At 34.8% G+C, this 14,357-nt stretch overlaps 1 protein-coding gene across 1 annotated transcript in view; it reads left to right on the top strand.

The window, feature by feature from the left end:
- Positions 1-14,357, top strand: part of COL5A2 (collagen type V alpha 2 chain) — a 148,777-nt gene that overhangs the window by 94,407 nt on the left and 40,013 nt on the right. The window contains exons 10-18 of the mRNA XM_025404119.1: positions 528-581; positions 1,028-1,081; positions 2,206-2,259; positions 5,178-5,231; positions 6,208-6,261; positions 7,138-7,182; positions 7,675-7,728; positions 10,820-10,864; positions 14,172-14,225. Coding sequence (XP_025259904.1) covers positions 528-581; positions 1,028-1,081; positions 2,206-2,259; positions 5,178-5,231; positions 6,208-6,261; positions 7,138-7,182; positions 7,675-7,728; positions 10,820-10,864; positions 14,172-14,225 — 468 coding nt within the window. The remainder of the gene's footprint in view (positions 1-527; positions 582-1,027; positions 1,082-2,205; positions 2,260-5,177; positions 5,232-6,207; positions 6,262-7,137; positions 7,183-7,674; positions 7,729-10,819; positions 10,865-14,171; positions 14,226-14,357) is intronic.

Raw genomic sequence — 14,357 nt, 5'->3', positions numbered from 1 at the left:
TATACTTTTAAAATGCCTATCAGATGCCAGTAAAATAGTGATGTAGAGCTATTTTTATTTTTTATAGCAATTCAACAGGCATCAGAAAATAGTATTTTAAAAGAAAGAATGAAAATAACCTTTAGTTCAGTCAAGATTACCACATTGTCATTATCATGTGTGTGGAGTTTTACTTCAAGCAATCAGTGAATAGAAAAGGTAGTTGATGATGGTGATGATGATGATGTTGATGAGGAGAACTGCCACTGATTGAGCACTCACGCACTCTGTGCCAGCACTATTCTAGGTTCTTAACATACATTAATCACTTAAGCAGCCATAACAGCCTAATAAGGTAAGTACCAATATTATTCTGATTTTACACTTTAGGAAACAGTTATAGACAGATTAAGTAACTTGCCCAAAGTCACACAGCTGGAAGATGGCAGAGCCAGCTATCTGAACAATTACACTGTATATTGAGAGAGCACAGGATTTAATATTCTATTTTTCCTTGGTTTGTATATATACTTTGTTCTCAATTGTAGGGTGGTGCAGGACCTACAGGACCTCCTGGTGAACCTGGTGATCCTGGACCAATGGTAAATGTCAAGTAAGCATGTAGACCCAGTTACATTTGGGTCCACCGTTATAATGATGTCAAATACTGAGTTAATTTATCTTGCCAGGTCCTCCCTAATGTAGGAAGAAATAACAATCCAGTTTGGGAGTCCTGTTCTATGACCCGTTCTTAAGCTATATGTTTCTCGTAGCAGAATATTTAAATTCAAAGACTGATTATGATCATTAGACAGTGCTGAGTGATTTGCATTCATGCAATTACACTTTTTTTCTTGTTGAGCACATGATCTGAGGGATGCAACAAAAAATTCAAAACATTAATAAAACTATTTTCTCTTTTTCAACAATATTTATTATTTTCATTCGTCTCAATAATATTGTGACATTTCATTTGTCTCAATATTTTGAATTATATTATTGGTAAGTAAAGGTAAATATTCTTTTTTTCCTTTTGTTTTGTTATTAGGGTCCGATTGGTACACGTGGACCAGAGGGCCCTCCTGGTAAACCTGGGGAAGATGTAAGCTACCTTTCCTCATTTTCCCGTCAGGTTTTGAAGAGGTGAAGGAGTTACAATGTTAAAAAGAATGTTCTGTATTAATTTCCATTACATTTCCCCACCCTTTTAGCTTCCATTAAATTCAATGTAAACAGAAGAACTCAGAATAGAAGTTTACAAATATCTAAAAGGGGCTCTTAATTTGCATAGTATTGTATTATTCGGTACTACTGTCTCTTCCTGCATTCCCTGGGTTTTTGTTAAGATTTCTCCATTAGATGCTAGGCTTGTTGTCACAGTAGCAAAAACCTTTCCTAGTGGAACCACTGAAATTATCTGAAATAAAAAATATATTGCTTTGATGGAATACATCATTATGAGGTCTTATATAAAAGGAATTTTTAAAATGTGTTAGTAGTATAGTGCCAATATGGCTCCCCAATGATGAAAAAATGATTTCTTCAATTGGATTTTTAATTAAAGTTAAGACCCAACTCCAGATTTTAACATTAAGGACGTGTAATCAGAGAACAGTGTGCAATAGCAGACTTATATTTCTAGATTCTTTTCTTAGTTGTACCAAAGTTGAGGATCAAATTATGGGTAGGCCATTAATTTCTATGTGATACTAAACCAAGTATTAATAAATATTTTCTCTTTGTGAGTCATAAGATTCGTTTAAACAGGTTACATTGAATTTGGCTATAGAGCACGTATTTCTGGTAGTCCTTTCTTTTTAACCACAGGAAAGAAATGGAAAGTAGTATTTTAACAAGCAATACTTTAATTCAGTGTCATGTGATCATATAGAATTCTATAGTATATATCCTATAGCATACATGTATGTTTGTGTGTATAAATTTTGATATTCATAAAATAGTGAGCTAGATCAGACCAGGAAAATTTTCAACAATTTATTCTTCTGGATAAATTAATGAAAGCCACAGACTAACCTGACAGAATCGAGTACTATCAGGAATATAGGGAATAGAGCCTATTTTTATTTTATTTTTTTTGCACTGTTTAGAGAATTGCACATTAGCTTTCTAAAGAAGGCTGTTTTATCAGTAATTTATCATTTAGTTTCAAAGAAGAACCTTTTAATCACTTTTGCCTCCCCAATCTCCTACATTTTTTCCATAAAGGGTGAACCTGGCAGAAATGGAAATCCTGGTGAAGTGGGATTTGCAGGATCTCCGGTAAGTTTATACTCAACATAAGGCAAACTTTGAAAAATAAAGAACATTGAATTAAATTGCAATTCTCTGTATGCACATGTATCAGGCACTAAGTAAATGGAGACAAACAAGCATTGTTTGTTTCTGTAAAAATGTGAAATGTCACAGGACATTTTGCCAGAGTGATGGCTCTGCTTTGCATTGGCACCATAAATACGCCTTCTGGAGCTAGAGAAGTATATCGAACATAACATGAATACCCTCCAAACTGAGCATCAAATCCTCAGAAAATTCAGAAAAAATAGTTTGTTTTTTTCATAAAATGAGTTACCAGCTTGACCTATTTACAGTTCACACTTCAATCCTATTTTAGCTTTTTAAAATCCTTTTAATATTTTTACTTTATATTGTCACATATGTCTAAACAATAGCTTGAAGAAAAGCTTGTTGCCTTGTTTTTTATCAACTAGGGACAATAAATTATGGACGAGATGCCTCTTTGGCTGCTCCCCAAACCATAATTTTGGCGAAATTCTTGATTAATGTTCTGGGTCCTAAAATCATATGACAATATACACTGATTTCCAGCCCTCCTAACACAGCTGTTTTCTTCCCCTTTGGCTCCCTAAAAGAATAGACCCCTGGCAACTACTCCACCAGAATCCAAGACCTGGCCCCTTGGCCATTCTCTGAACCCACCTGTCTCTCATCACTCAAATTGCTTTGCCAGGCCCTCTTCTAGAATGTGTTACACTGGCCATGGGGAAAATTAGAGTATGATAAGCAAGCAAAAATCTTCCTCAAGCATTCCTACTTCTTGGGTTTCTCCTGCCCAATAGCCCAAACATTCACTCTCCTATTTATTATATTTTCTATAATTTCATTATGTTTCTACCACTCAATACAATCAACAGTACCACATTACTTTCTGTTTACTTTCTGAAAATTGATGAGGTTCAATGCTAGGAAATGTTTTAAACAAATGAATGCTCCCTTATCTTTTAAGGGAAATTTACAAGGCTCAAAGGATTATTTGGTTGCAAACATAAACCAGTTTCCCAACTCCCTGCTTTCTTTCCTCCTCCATCAGCCTGGGAAATAAATGCAGACAAAGGCATGAGGTTTAATCATTAGCACAGATGTCCTTTTCAACCCATCCAGGTTTGAACTTCCCAAGTCCTGCTGCACTCTTGCTCATGCTCACAGTGTGGGCCCTCCATGGGGAGGAAGGGTGCCCCGCCAGCACACCACAGATGCACTGTGCAAGCTCAGTGCAATGTGTGATTGCACTGTAATGAAAGTCCTGGGTCAGCAGAATGAGAATTTTTTATGAGCATTAGGACATCTGGTTCATTTTCTTGTTACATTAGGGATATGTAATCACATGAGAATTTCCCTTGCAGACCATAAAAACTGAAGTTAACTAATTATTTGAAATAACATAGCTCAGCAATTCTCCTATAGGCTTAGATGGGTCTGCACTAAGTTGCCTGCTAAGGATGGAGAGGAGACAAATCTCTGTAAAATGAGGCCTTAAGTTGAAGACTTAACGGGAGTTCTTGATGTGAAATAATTCTTGAGCAGGGTTGTGTAAACAGAAGAATTAATGGGACTTCATTTGTTCAGAGAGCATGATTTGTTTTACCCCTACTGTGATAACCCTCTAAAACACTAAAGAAATAATTTTCTTTCAAGAGGTCACAGAGGAATTATTGCTTTGATTTTGTTATATGAATTTCATTCATTGAGTTCTTATTCAACCGTTTAGAAATAGTGAATGAAACCTATGATTTGCAGAGCAGAAGGATTTTGTTATCTGTGTAAGATCATGCTAGGACAAGAGAAGTTCCTTAGGAAAGGTTAAAGGACTATGAAAGTAAGAAATATTAAACCATTTCTTTATTCAGTTGTTTATCCAATGATTATTCATAGAATGTCCATTAACCAAACATAAGGCTAACTGCCAGCTATACATAAATTAACAATAATAATCAATACGTGATAATATCAATCAATGCTATCAAGGTGCTAAATATACTGGCGACAGTGGTAATGCCAATTCAAAGCAAAATCAAATTAATGTAGGCCATGATAATAAGTAAATAAGTAAGTCACTAGCTTGGTATCTATTTTAAGACGGTATAAAAAAACTTTCATGCATCATTTCAAAGTAATTGTACCACTGGATTTGATTTTCTGTGGTATTTCTGTTGTTTTTTATTTAATGTGTTTAGGTGAAAGCTACATAGAATTTGCAGAAATTAATTATTTAGTCAAGAAACAAAGCATTCTCATATTTCTTGACTTTCTTTTCTGTTGGATATTTTGTTTATTCATTTAGCTTTAAAAATAATTATAAATCCACAAAGTTTCTCCTAAACAATTTATTTTAAAAATTCCTGACCACATTATAATACTATTCTTCCCATCATATTCTGCTGCCAATATTCAGAAATTCATAGAAAATAAAAACATTGGTTTGCTACAAAGGCATTTCATGTTGTACCATAAATAAAGCACAATAAAGAAAGAAAAGGATATTTTTATCTCGAATTTCTCTCCTGAATATTTTTTCTCTACCTTGGTATAGTCAATTCTCATATTGGACATATTGATTCATGCTTATATTTTGTTTTCACTAATAATTATAACACAGTGATGTCATGTGAAAAATTTTAAATGTCATTAACTCAATACCTGGTATTAATTTGTATCCTTGTATAAGTCATGTTTCCATTTCTAACAGCATATTTACTTTGCTAATTTTGGTCACCCAGATATATTTTGACAGATAAAAGTATATTGCTTTTTGGTGTTGTTGTTCTTCTTAATATGTTGCTGGAAAACTGTGTACTAGCTATTTTTTGTGGAAAATGATATATTAAGGAATTTTGCATCCTTATTGACTCTAAAATGCCTTATCTGTGTTTTCCTTCCAGGGAGCTCGTGGCTTTCCTGGGGCTCCTGGTCTTCCAGGTCTGAAGGGTCACCGAGTAAGTTCAATCTATTGTAATCCTCTCAGATACTGTAGTTTAGTGAATAGGCTCTGGGGAGCATTACCTTCAAAATCTTTACTAGTCAATTTGTTGATTGTCCTTAACTGTCTATGGTAGCAGTATTTATCTGTGGTTACTGAAATCATAAGTTTTTTATACATTTCCTTTGGGTTTAATTTGATTCAATAAAGAAATATATTTTGAGTTCTTACTGTGTACTGGACACTATGCTACAAAAGAGGATACAGTGATGAATGAGAAAAATCTCTGACCTGAAGCTTCAGGCTAATGGGGAATACGGATGAAAATTTAGGCAATTCCTATAAAGCGGAAGAGGTGAAATGGTAGAGATAGAGAGTACTAGGTCACAGAAGGGGCCCAGTCTACCTAGACTTGGAAAGCAATAGAATGCCTTTTTTTATTACTGAAGATAATTACGATGTAACTATTATATATTGTTTACGTATGTAGAATCTATCATCTATCTAATCTATTTGTCATAATATCAAATAGTGATTTTCAATCAATATACACTGGCCTCTGTTTTGAGTAATTGAGATTTTGATTAAGATGTCTGGTCTGCTGCTATACTCGTTATTAAGTATTTTGAACATTCACCTTGAATACAAATGATATTTTATAACTATATGAACTCTGTAGTTATGTGTTTCCTCTAAAGCCACTATAAGTTTTTTATTTGTAGCTACAGATTAAATTTCTACAAAGTCACAAATGTTTGAAGGGTGAGAACATTGCAAGCTGAAAATGTTATTTAAAGGCGAAAACTCTAATTTTCCTTGAATAAGCTTTCAGAATAGGTTGAGAATTTGAAAATATTTTGAGCAACAACTTTAAATTTGAGATTCATTTTTATAAGGCAATTTTTGCAAGCTTATTTTTGGTTCTTCTTTTATGCCTTTGAGAATTGAAAAAAAAACAGGATACAAATACAAATTTATATTTTTCTTCTCAGGGACACAAAGGTCTTGAAGGCCCTAAAGGCGAAGTTGGAGCACCTGGTTCCAAGGTAATCTTATAATTATCTCACTGTAACCTCACTTTGGCTTCTTAGTTTTGCTTCAAATGTTTACACATTTTTCAGAACCATCTTAATTCAGCAGGAGAGAGGGCTATAAATAAATGGTTAGGTAAATAAACGTAATTTTTCAAAGATGAGTGGCAACGGCTTTACCATGACATGACTTAATATGCCTCCAAGAACAGCCTCCATGGCACTGGGTGTCTGCCAGTGTAGGATGGGTGTTGTCTTCATATGAAGATGGCACTGTGAATCTATCTTCTAAAATACAATCATTCATTTTTTGTCTTAAAAAATATCTGATAGATTTAGATAGTTCATTAGTCCCATTATTGAGTACTCCTTTAATACCAAGACCCTCTACCCATTGTTTCTTTCAAAATTTATTTGTATTTCTACAGGCAGAAAAAACATCAAGGAAGTATAACGGAATTTTTAGTGGAAAACATCATGACCTAATGTGGAAATCATTTGACTTTAAAATTTTTTATTTCTAAGTCTCCTAGAATAGATCTTAAGATAATATTACAATCAATTTTAGCTTTGTAAAGTTTTACTTGAGACATATCAGACATAGATAAGTCCTTTCCTGAGACTCCTGAGACTAGTTACTGCGGCTAGGTATGATAGTTTCCATCAATCTTAAGTCCCCAATATTAATTTATATGTATTTCTTTAAAACTATACTACTATTGAATTTTGAGAAGAAGTAATAGAACAACATTCTGAGATCCTATGTCAAAAGTACATCTTTCATATGCCCTCTTTGAAAATATGCTTTTAAAATTACACACACAGAGCAAAGTGATGTGAGTATCAGTTATAGGCTTCTCATACTGTAATGTATTCTCATTTTTGTTTTAGGGTGAAGCTGGCCCCACTGGTTCAATGGGTGCCATGGGTCCTCTGGTATGTGCTGGTTTTCTTGTTTCTTAAATTTCTAAGGTTATATTTCCTTGCCTTTTAGATTATAACAAGAGAATTTTTTAATGAAAAGTAAAAATAAATGGAGAACGTAAGTTGGCTGGTAAAATAATCTTGATTACTAGCTGATAGACAAGCACAAGAGAGTTGAGCCCTTCTAATAGCAAAGGCTTTCAACATTTCATTGTTTCTCTTACCAGTTGAATGCCCTTATTCTTTTTCTATACACAGTGATCAAATCAAGATTATTGTACATTTAGCCCATTAAAGCCAGGTTAAGTGAAATCTATCTATGTAAGGGGTGATAGGTTATTTATCTCCAAATGGGGAGAGTTTTTCAAACCCAACATTGCCCCTGGAAATACTATTGCTTGGTGGCCAATTATCTTGAGTCTCAATTGGATTGAGTGGGGTAGTCAGACTACCCTACATTTCAAATTAGGTGCTTCAAGAGATATTTCTTCTCTATCGTCATAGGGTCCGAGGGGAATGCCAGGAGAGAGAGGGAGACTTGGGCCACAGGGTGCTCCTGTAAGTATATCTGCTTTTACTTATACTGCTGAGATGTATATTTCAATTCATTTTTAGATTTAGTTTACTGAACTTGCCTTTTAAATGAAATTAACAGTACTGGTCACCTTTTTTTATTTTTATTTTTTATTTTTCTTTTGGAATAAAGTCAGTTTTACAGAAAATTGAAAATAAAGTACAGAGAATTCTTGAACAACCTTCCCTTTGCTTTTAATGTTAACATACAGCCACAGTACATTTGTTGTCTACTTTAATACAAAAATTAAGAAAATAATGAATACATATAGCAGCTTGGAATATAGTCCATAGAAAAACACAAACTTGGATATACTAATAAAATTACAATAATAAGAAACATTTATCAAAACCTTATTGTATGCCAAGAATTCTTCCAAGCATTTTATTTTATGTTCCTCATACTCCTAAAAGGTGGGTACTCTGAGTGCACTCTTCGAAAGAGCTGAGTCTCCTGATCACCTGTCTTTGATTCATTAATTATACAGATTGAGAAATACTCTTGCAGACTATTTATGTAACTTGAATCTGTATAGGAGGCATATTCTAATTATTCCTTTCACAACTCTCTGAAGGTCAGGCTATGCTGACTAATATTTCAAACTTATAGTTCATTACTTTACACCTACTTTGCCTTAGAGAGTTAAGGTCTGTCACCTTTCCTCTATTTTTTCAAGATCCGATCATCACCATTACTCTTAGCAATCCCAGGTTTACACTGTCTCTGCTATTACCTCCAGCCCATAGAGGACGACCGACTCAGAGCTACTCAACAGTACCAAATTCAAGGCCCTGATTTGGAAAGTGCAAGACCCTCTCACCAGCCCATTCTATATCAGTTTAGTAAGCAGAGTGTCCTAAGGGGATATAGATAATAGAGGATATTATAGAATATAGTCAACTATTGGCTTATCCAGGCTAACATCATCTATCAATATAGTATGCTCACTTCTCTGTGCTTTCTTCTACTGTCTGCCAAGGGAGGTCTGACATTTCTGCCCCAGCATGGGCTATTGCTCTTCCCACATTTCTAAGAACTGTCTCCCATGTTAGCACTATTTCTCAGGGTTCTTACCAGGGTGTTAAATTGTAATATCATGAGACAGTGTATCCACATCATTAAAGGTTTCCAACTTTGTATTCTGTTTTTTGATACAGTGCCTTCAGGACCAAGACCCATACATTCTTTCTCAGATCCCACCTCTACCTAATGTTTAGGTCTTATAGGTGCTTTGGTGTATGATATCTTTTTTAAAAAGTAATAGTGCTAGTTATTGGTCTGGTGTACAGAAGTGAGGCTTAAGTTGTCTGCCAAAGTAGAAGCTTAGGTATCATCTTCAACAAGAGACAAGTACCAACTATTAATGAGGGGAATGGGCCACTTCTCTAGGCCCAGTGACTTTAGATGGACCTGAGATTTTAAAGTTCTTTTTTTTTTTCGTTTAAATTTTGAGGACAGGGTCTTACTCTGTTGCCCAGGCTACAGGGCAGTGGCACAATCATAGCTCACTGTAGCCTTGAACTCCTGGGCTCAAGTGATACTCTCACCTCAGGCTCCCAAATAGCTGGGACTACAGGCGCATACCACCATTACTGGCTATTTTTTTTTGTAGAAACGGAGTCTCACATTGTTGCCCAAGCTGGTCTAAAACTCCTGGCTTCAAGCAATCCTCCAGTCTCAGCCTCCCAAAGTGCTGGAATTACAGGCATAAGTCACCAGGCCCAGCTGAAGTTCTTCAGTGTGTTGATGCACATATCCTAATGCCACTCCTCTCAATCCAGGACCCTGACCATGACATAACAGACTTTCTAGGTTTGAGAATTCAACCATTCCACAAGCTCTCATAGTCTTGCATTAAGCCCTGTGCTTGGCCTGTTATTCAGCTTTTTCTTCTCTCTGGTTGCAGAAGATGAGAATTTAAAAAAATGCTGCCAAGGAGTCTTGCATTGGTGATTAATCACCATCAGCCTTTTAGTGTATTTCTCCAATAGACACAGTATACAAGACCCATGCAATTCCATCAGCTTTATAATTGTTATTTTCTTAATTCTTCTCAAATGCCCAAGATATTGCACCACTAGCCCATTCCCTTAAAATATCTCTGTTCACCATTGGTGACAATATTTGCCATTGTGCCATCGCAGCATGCCAAGGGTGATTCATACTCCGACTGTCACCAGCTGACCAGTGGGAAATCCAGCTTAAAAATCCCATTTTAGAGTTTGCTTTCTTGTAACCACTCTGGCATCAATGGTCTTAGGGTCTTAGGTCAGGTTTCCTAGGAAACAGCCTCAGGAAAGTGACTTGTATACAGTACAGGAAATTTATTGGTGAGTACTCTTAGAAACTATTTTTCAAGGAATGAATAAAAGCAGGGTTTGTCAGAGGGAGAAATTGAACTGTGTTGCAATTGCAACAGAGATCTCAGTCAATTTCAGGGGAACTATGGAGCTGAGATGGCTCTTGCAGGCTTGTCTCAAATAAGGGCCAATGCTTTGTATCCCTGCATTGACCAAGGAAAGAGTGCAGTCTTGAGACAGCTAATTCCCTTTAGCTGAGGGCAATTCCTAGGGAATGTCTCAATAGCGAGCCATCAGCAGGTTATATTTCCAGCTGACAGGATGAATACTTCAGTACTTAAGGGAGTCCTGGGTGAAACCCACAGGATTCATTATAACTTCATTTATCTCTTTCTGTGTGTTTTATTTTCTGGACATTGCTTCTCTGAGTTAATCTGGCTATTAAGAATATTGAGGTGTTCAAATTTTCGTTGTCTCTGAGTTCATATGTTAGAAGATGATACATTAAAGTAAAAAGAATCATTTTAATCAGTTTCATTTTCTCAATCTTGATTTTATTTCTTATTGCTATAAGGATAGATGCATTTATGACTACCATATCAGCTTGTGTAAATGTATTTATATTGCTATTAACTGAGTGAGGGTTATTGTCAGTTAACTTTAATATTTATTCTTCAATTTTTAACTTGGAAATTTTTTATAAAGCAAATAAATTATGAGAAAATACAGTATAAAATGTAATCTTATCCTATCTTCTCCTTTTTCTCTTAATTAGGGACAACGAGGTGCACATGGTATGCCTGGAAAACCTGGACCAATGGTGAGTTATATTACTTTCATATTAATTCATTAATTTATTCATGCATTCTTCCATTTGTATATTCAAAAACATTTACAGAGCACTCACCATGTTCCAGACACTTGGAATAAAAAGCTGATGGACACACAGTACTTCTTCAACACTGTTCTATTAAGGAACAGAGATATTAATATTGTTATGTAACATAATTGTTAACTCCATAATATAGTATACAACTTCAGGTGTGGGAACAACTTTCAAGTCAAGTCCTGAAAGATAAGTATTTAATATATAAAATTGGCAAGAATATAACATTGTCCAGAGGATACATGGATGAGAAAACACAGTGGGCTCAGAAAATTCTAGGAAGGCAAAATTGGATTGAGAGGCGGGAGCTAGATCATGAAGGACTATACTTACCATGTTAAATGGTTTTTGAGCTTTTTTCTATAGTAGTTAATGTGAGATCATTCAGGGATTTTAAACATAAGAACATTATGACCAGAGGATAATCTGTTGGTAATGTTTGAAGATAAAATGAAGACGGCTAAGAATAAAGAATGAGTTTGAATACCACTGGCATAATTCCAGAAAGAAATTATAAAGATGTGAACTAAACTTATTATGGTAGTAACAGAGGCCGACTGCATGTCAGTGAGCTAACAACTCTAATGGACATGGCCCAGTAGATTTCTGGTTTAAAGTGTTTGATGGATGATGTAATTTATCTGAAATTGGAAATAAAGAAAGAGGAACAGGATACCGTTTGTGAGTTTGAGTTTAGAATGGGAATAAATGAGTTCAATTTTGTGATTAGGTTTGCAAGAGTGGAGCTCAGGATAGAAATTTGAATTTCAAATGTAGTTTTGGAAATTTTTAACATACAGGCAATACATACAGCTGTGGGAGTAAAAGTGTAACATGGAATGAGAAATGATGAGGTCTCAGTGTGTACCAATATTTTGTATACTGTGCTTTTTTGTGCTTGGTATGGACAAGGCTATTGTATTTTGCTTCAGACCATCTTGCAGTATTTCATAGGTAATCCTCTGTAACTATGAACCTTTAATTCACGCTTCAAGACGGAAATCTGGACACTTATTTAACTATTGCAAATTAGCTAAACAACTAGATCTAGATCATGAAGAGCTGTACTTACACACTTAAAGGACTTTTGAGTTATTTTCTATTGTAATTAATGTGAGATCATTCAGAGATTTTAAACATAGGAACTTTATGACCAGAAAGATCATCTCCTGGTAATGTGGATGATGAAATGAAGATGGCTAAGGCTAAAGAATCATCTGTAAATTATAAACAAAGAATGAATTGTAAATTATAAACAAAGGCAAATATTTTAAATTTGACACATTTCAAACATATGCCCTTTTTAAAATTCCCTTACGTGCAATAGTTCTCCCATGTGAATAGCCTCAATTGCTGCTCATTAACTGCTGAGTTACCCAGAGGTACAAAGGATCCTAAGAGATGTGTGGAGCTGAAGTAGATTTTAGTTGAAACAGTGCTGTGGATCAAGGTCTCTACTACTATTCTGTCAAGGACACTTAAATTATATCTTTACAAGCAAAATAAAACTAATTTAATTTTTAAAAAGAGCTTCAAGACATAAAGTTATTTTCTGAACTTTAGAGCAATTTATTATACATGTGCTTTTCCCATCAATTATGTGACTTTAATAGCGGTGCCCTGACTTTTAAAAGGAAGATATAATGGTATCTAGAATAAATTATTTCATATATGATTAACACTGGTTGCTAGTAAAATGTACATACTTATATTGTAGGCATCATGTAGTAAACTTTATCTGTTCATCATGAAATTAGTGGTTCTCAACTTTGGCTGTACATTAGAATTACCTGGAAACTTAAAAATATTGATGTCCAATCCAATTAAAATGTAATCTCTAGAGGTAGACTCAGAAATCAGTATTTTTTAAAGCTCTACAGATGATTCCATAGGGTCATTAATGTGGATAACTGCTGCAGGAAACCAAAAAGTGGTGTTTTATAATAACACAAATATATTTATAGAATGTTATCTATAGTCATTTTTTAATGTAGTAATTGAGCACAAAGTTGCTACTGAAAATGCTCCTAAATAAATAGTCCATGGAACAATTTTAATTTACTCCAATAGGAAAAGTTGAGTCAAGCTCTACAAGGTAAATTATGCTAACAAAACACCAAGGAAAGAAAATATTATGAGGGAAAGAGAGAAGGTATTGTAGGAAATATTCATGGTCAACATGGGCCAAGACTGAATGATCATAAAAGAAAAAAATTTAAAGCTATCAGCCAAAAGTAAAGTATAATTATAGTAATTGAAATCATTTGCCCCAGGGATCTTTTCTTCCTGTTTCTCATAAGTAGGAAACAAAACATAGAATGAAAAAATAAGTATACTTTGAAAGGGCTTTTATTAATTCAAAACTGATGGGATTCAAGTACAGTCCTTGAAGAGTCAGGATAATCTGTACTAGAATTCCTCTTATACTCACTTCTTTTAAATTTAGTCTTTTAATCAATGGCTTAAATTCTATGCATGCCTTTCCAAATGGAGGGTAATATAAATATCCACTTGTTATTGCCTGAAAAACCTCTCTAAAATATCCAGAATTTTTTTTTTTTTTTTTTTGGAGATGGAGTCTCACTCTAGGTTGGAGTGCAATGGCACAATCACAGCTCACTGCAGCCTCCACCTTCCAGGTTCCAGCAATTCTCCTACCTCAGCCTCCCAAGTAGCCAGGATTATAGGCACCCGCCATCACACCTAGCTAATTTTTGTATTTTTAGTAGAGACTGGGTTTCACCACGTTGGCCAGGCTGGTCTCCAGCTCCTGACCTCAGGTGATCTGCCTGCCTTGGCCTCCCAAAGTGCTGGGATTACAGGCGTGAGCCACCATGCCTGGCCTCCAAGTGGTTCTTAAGCATCATTTTTACGGAACGAAGTACTAGATTTTGATATAAAATGTAACTTTCTAAAAACTATATTATTTGATTAACACAAAGAAAGTACATCTCTCAAGAGGCAATTGTTTGAAACACTTTATGTTTGTGATTGATTTAATCCTATATGCTATTTGAGTAATCCAATTATATTTAATACCTTGGATATGTCTTTTAGCATTACTTTAGATTGATGTTGAAAGGTACTTATAATGAAATTAGACTATTATCTTTGTAATTTTAAAGTGAAAGGCAGGTTATTCTTATGTGACAAATACAAAATGACACCAAAGACTTAAAAATGACCTAATTAGATACTAATTAAATACATGTCTGATTACTTCTCTGGTTTCTTTTAATAGGGTCCTCTTGGGATACCAGGCTCTTCTGGTTTTCCAGGAAATCCTGGAATGAAGGTAAGACGTTAATGTTAATATACAGTATTTAACTCTACATGATTACATGAGCCCCAAAGTGAAGAATGACATTTAATTAATTTAAAAGTGTGGAAGTTACTTTTAACTAAGGAAAGAGCCTAGAGTATGCCC

Source organism: Theropithecus gelada, chromosome 12 (genome assembly GCF_003255815.1).
Source record: "Theropithecus gelada isolate Dixy chromosome 12, Tgel_1.0, whole genome shotgun sequence".
NCBI lineage: Eukaryota > Metazoa > Chordata > Mammalia > Primates > Cercopithecidae > Theropithecus > Theropithecus gelada.
This window is presented reverse-complemented; position numbering and strand designations above follow the sequence as displayed.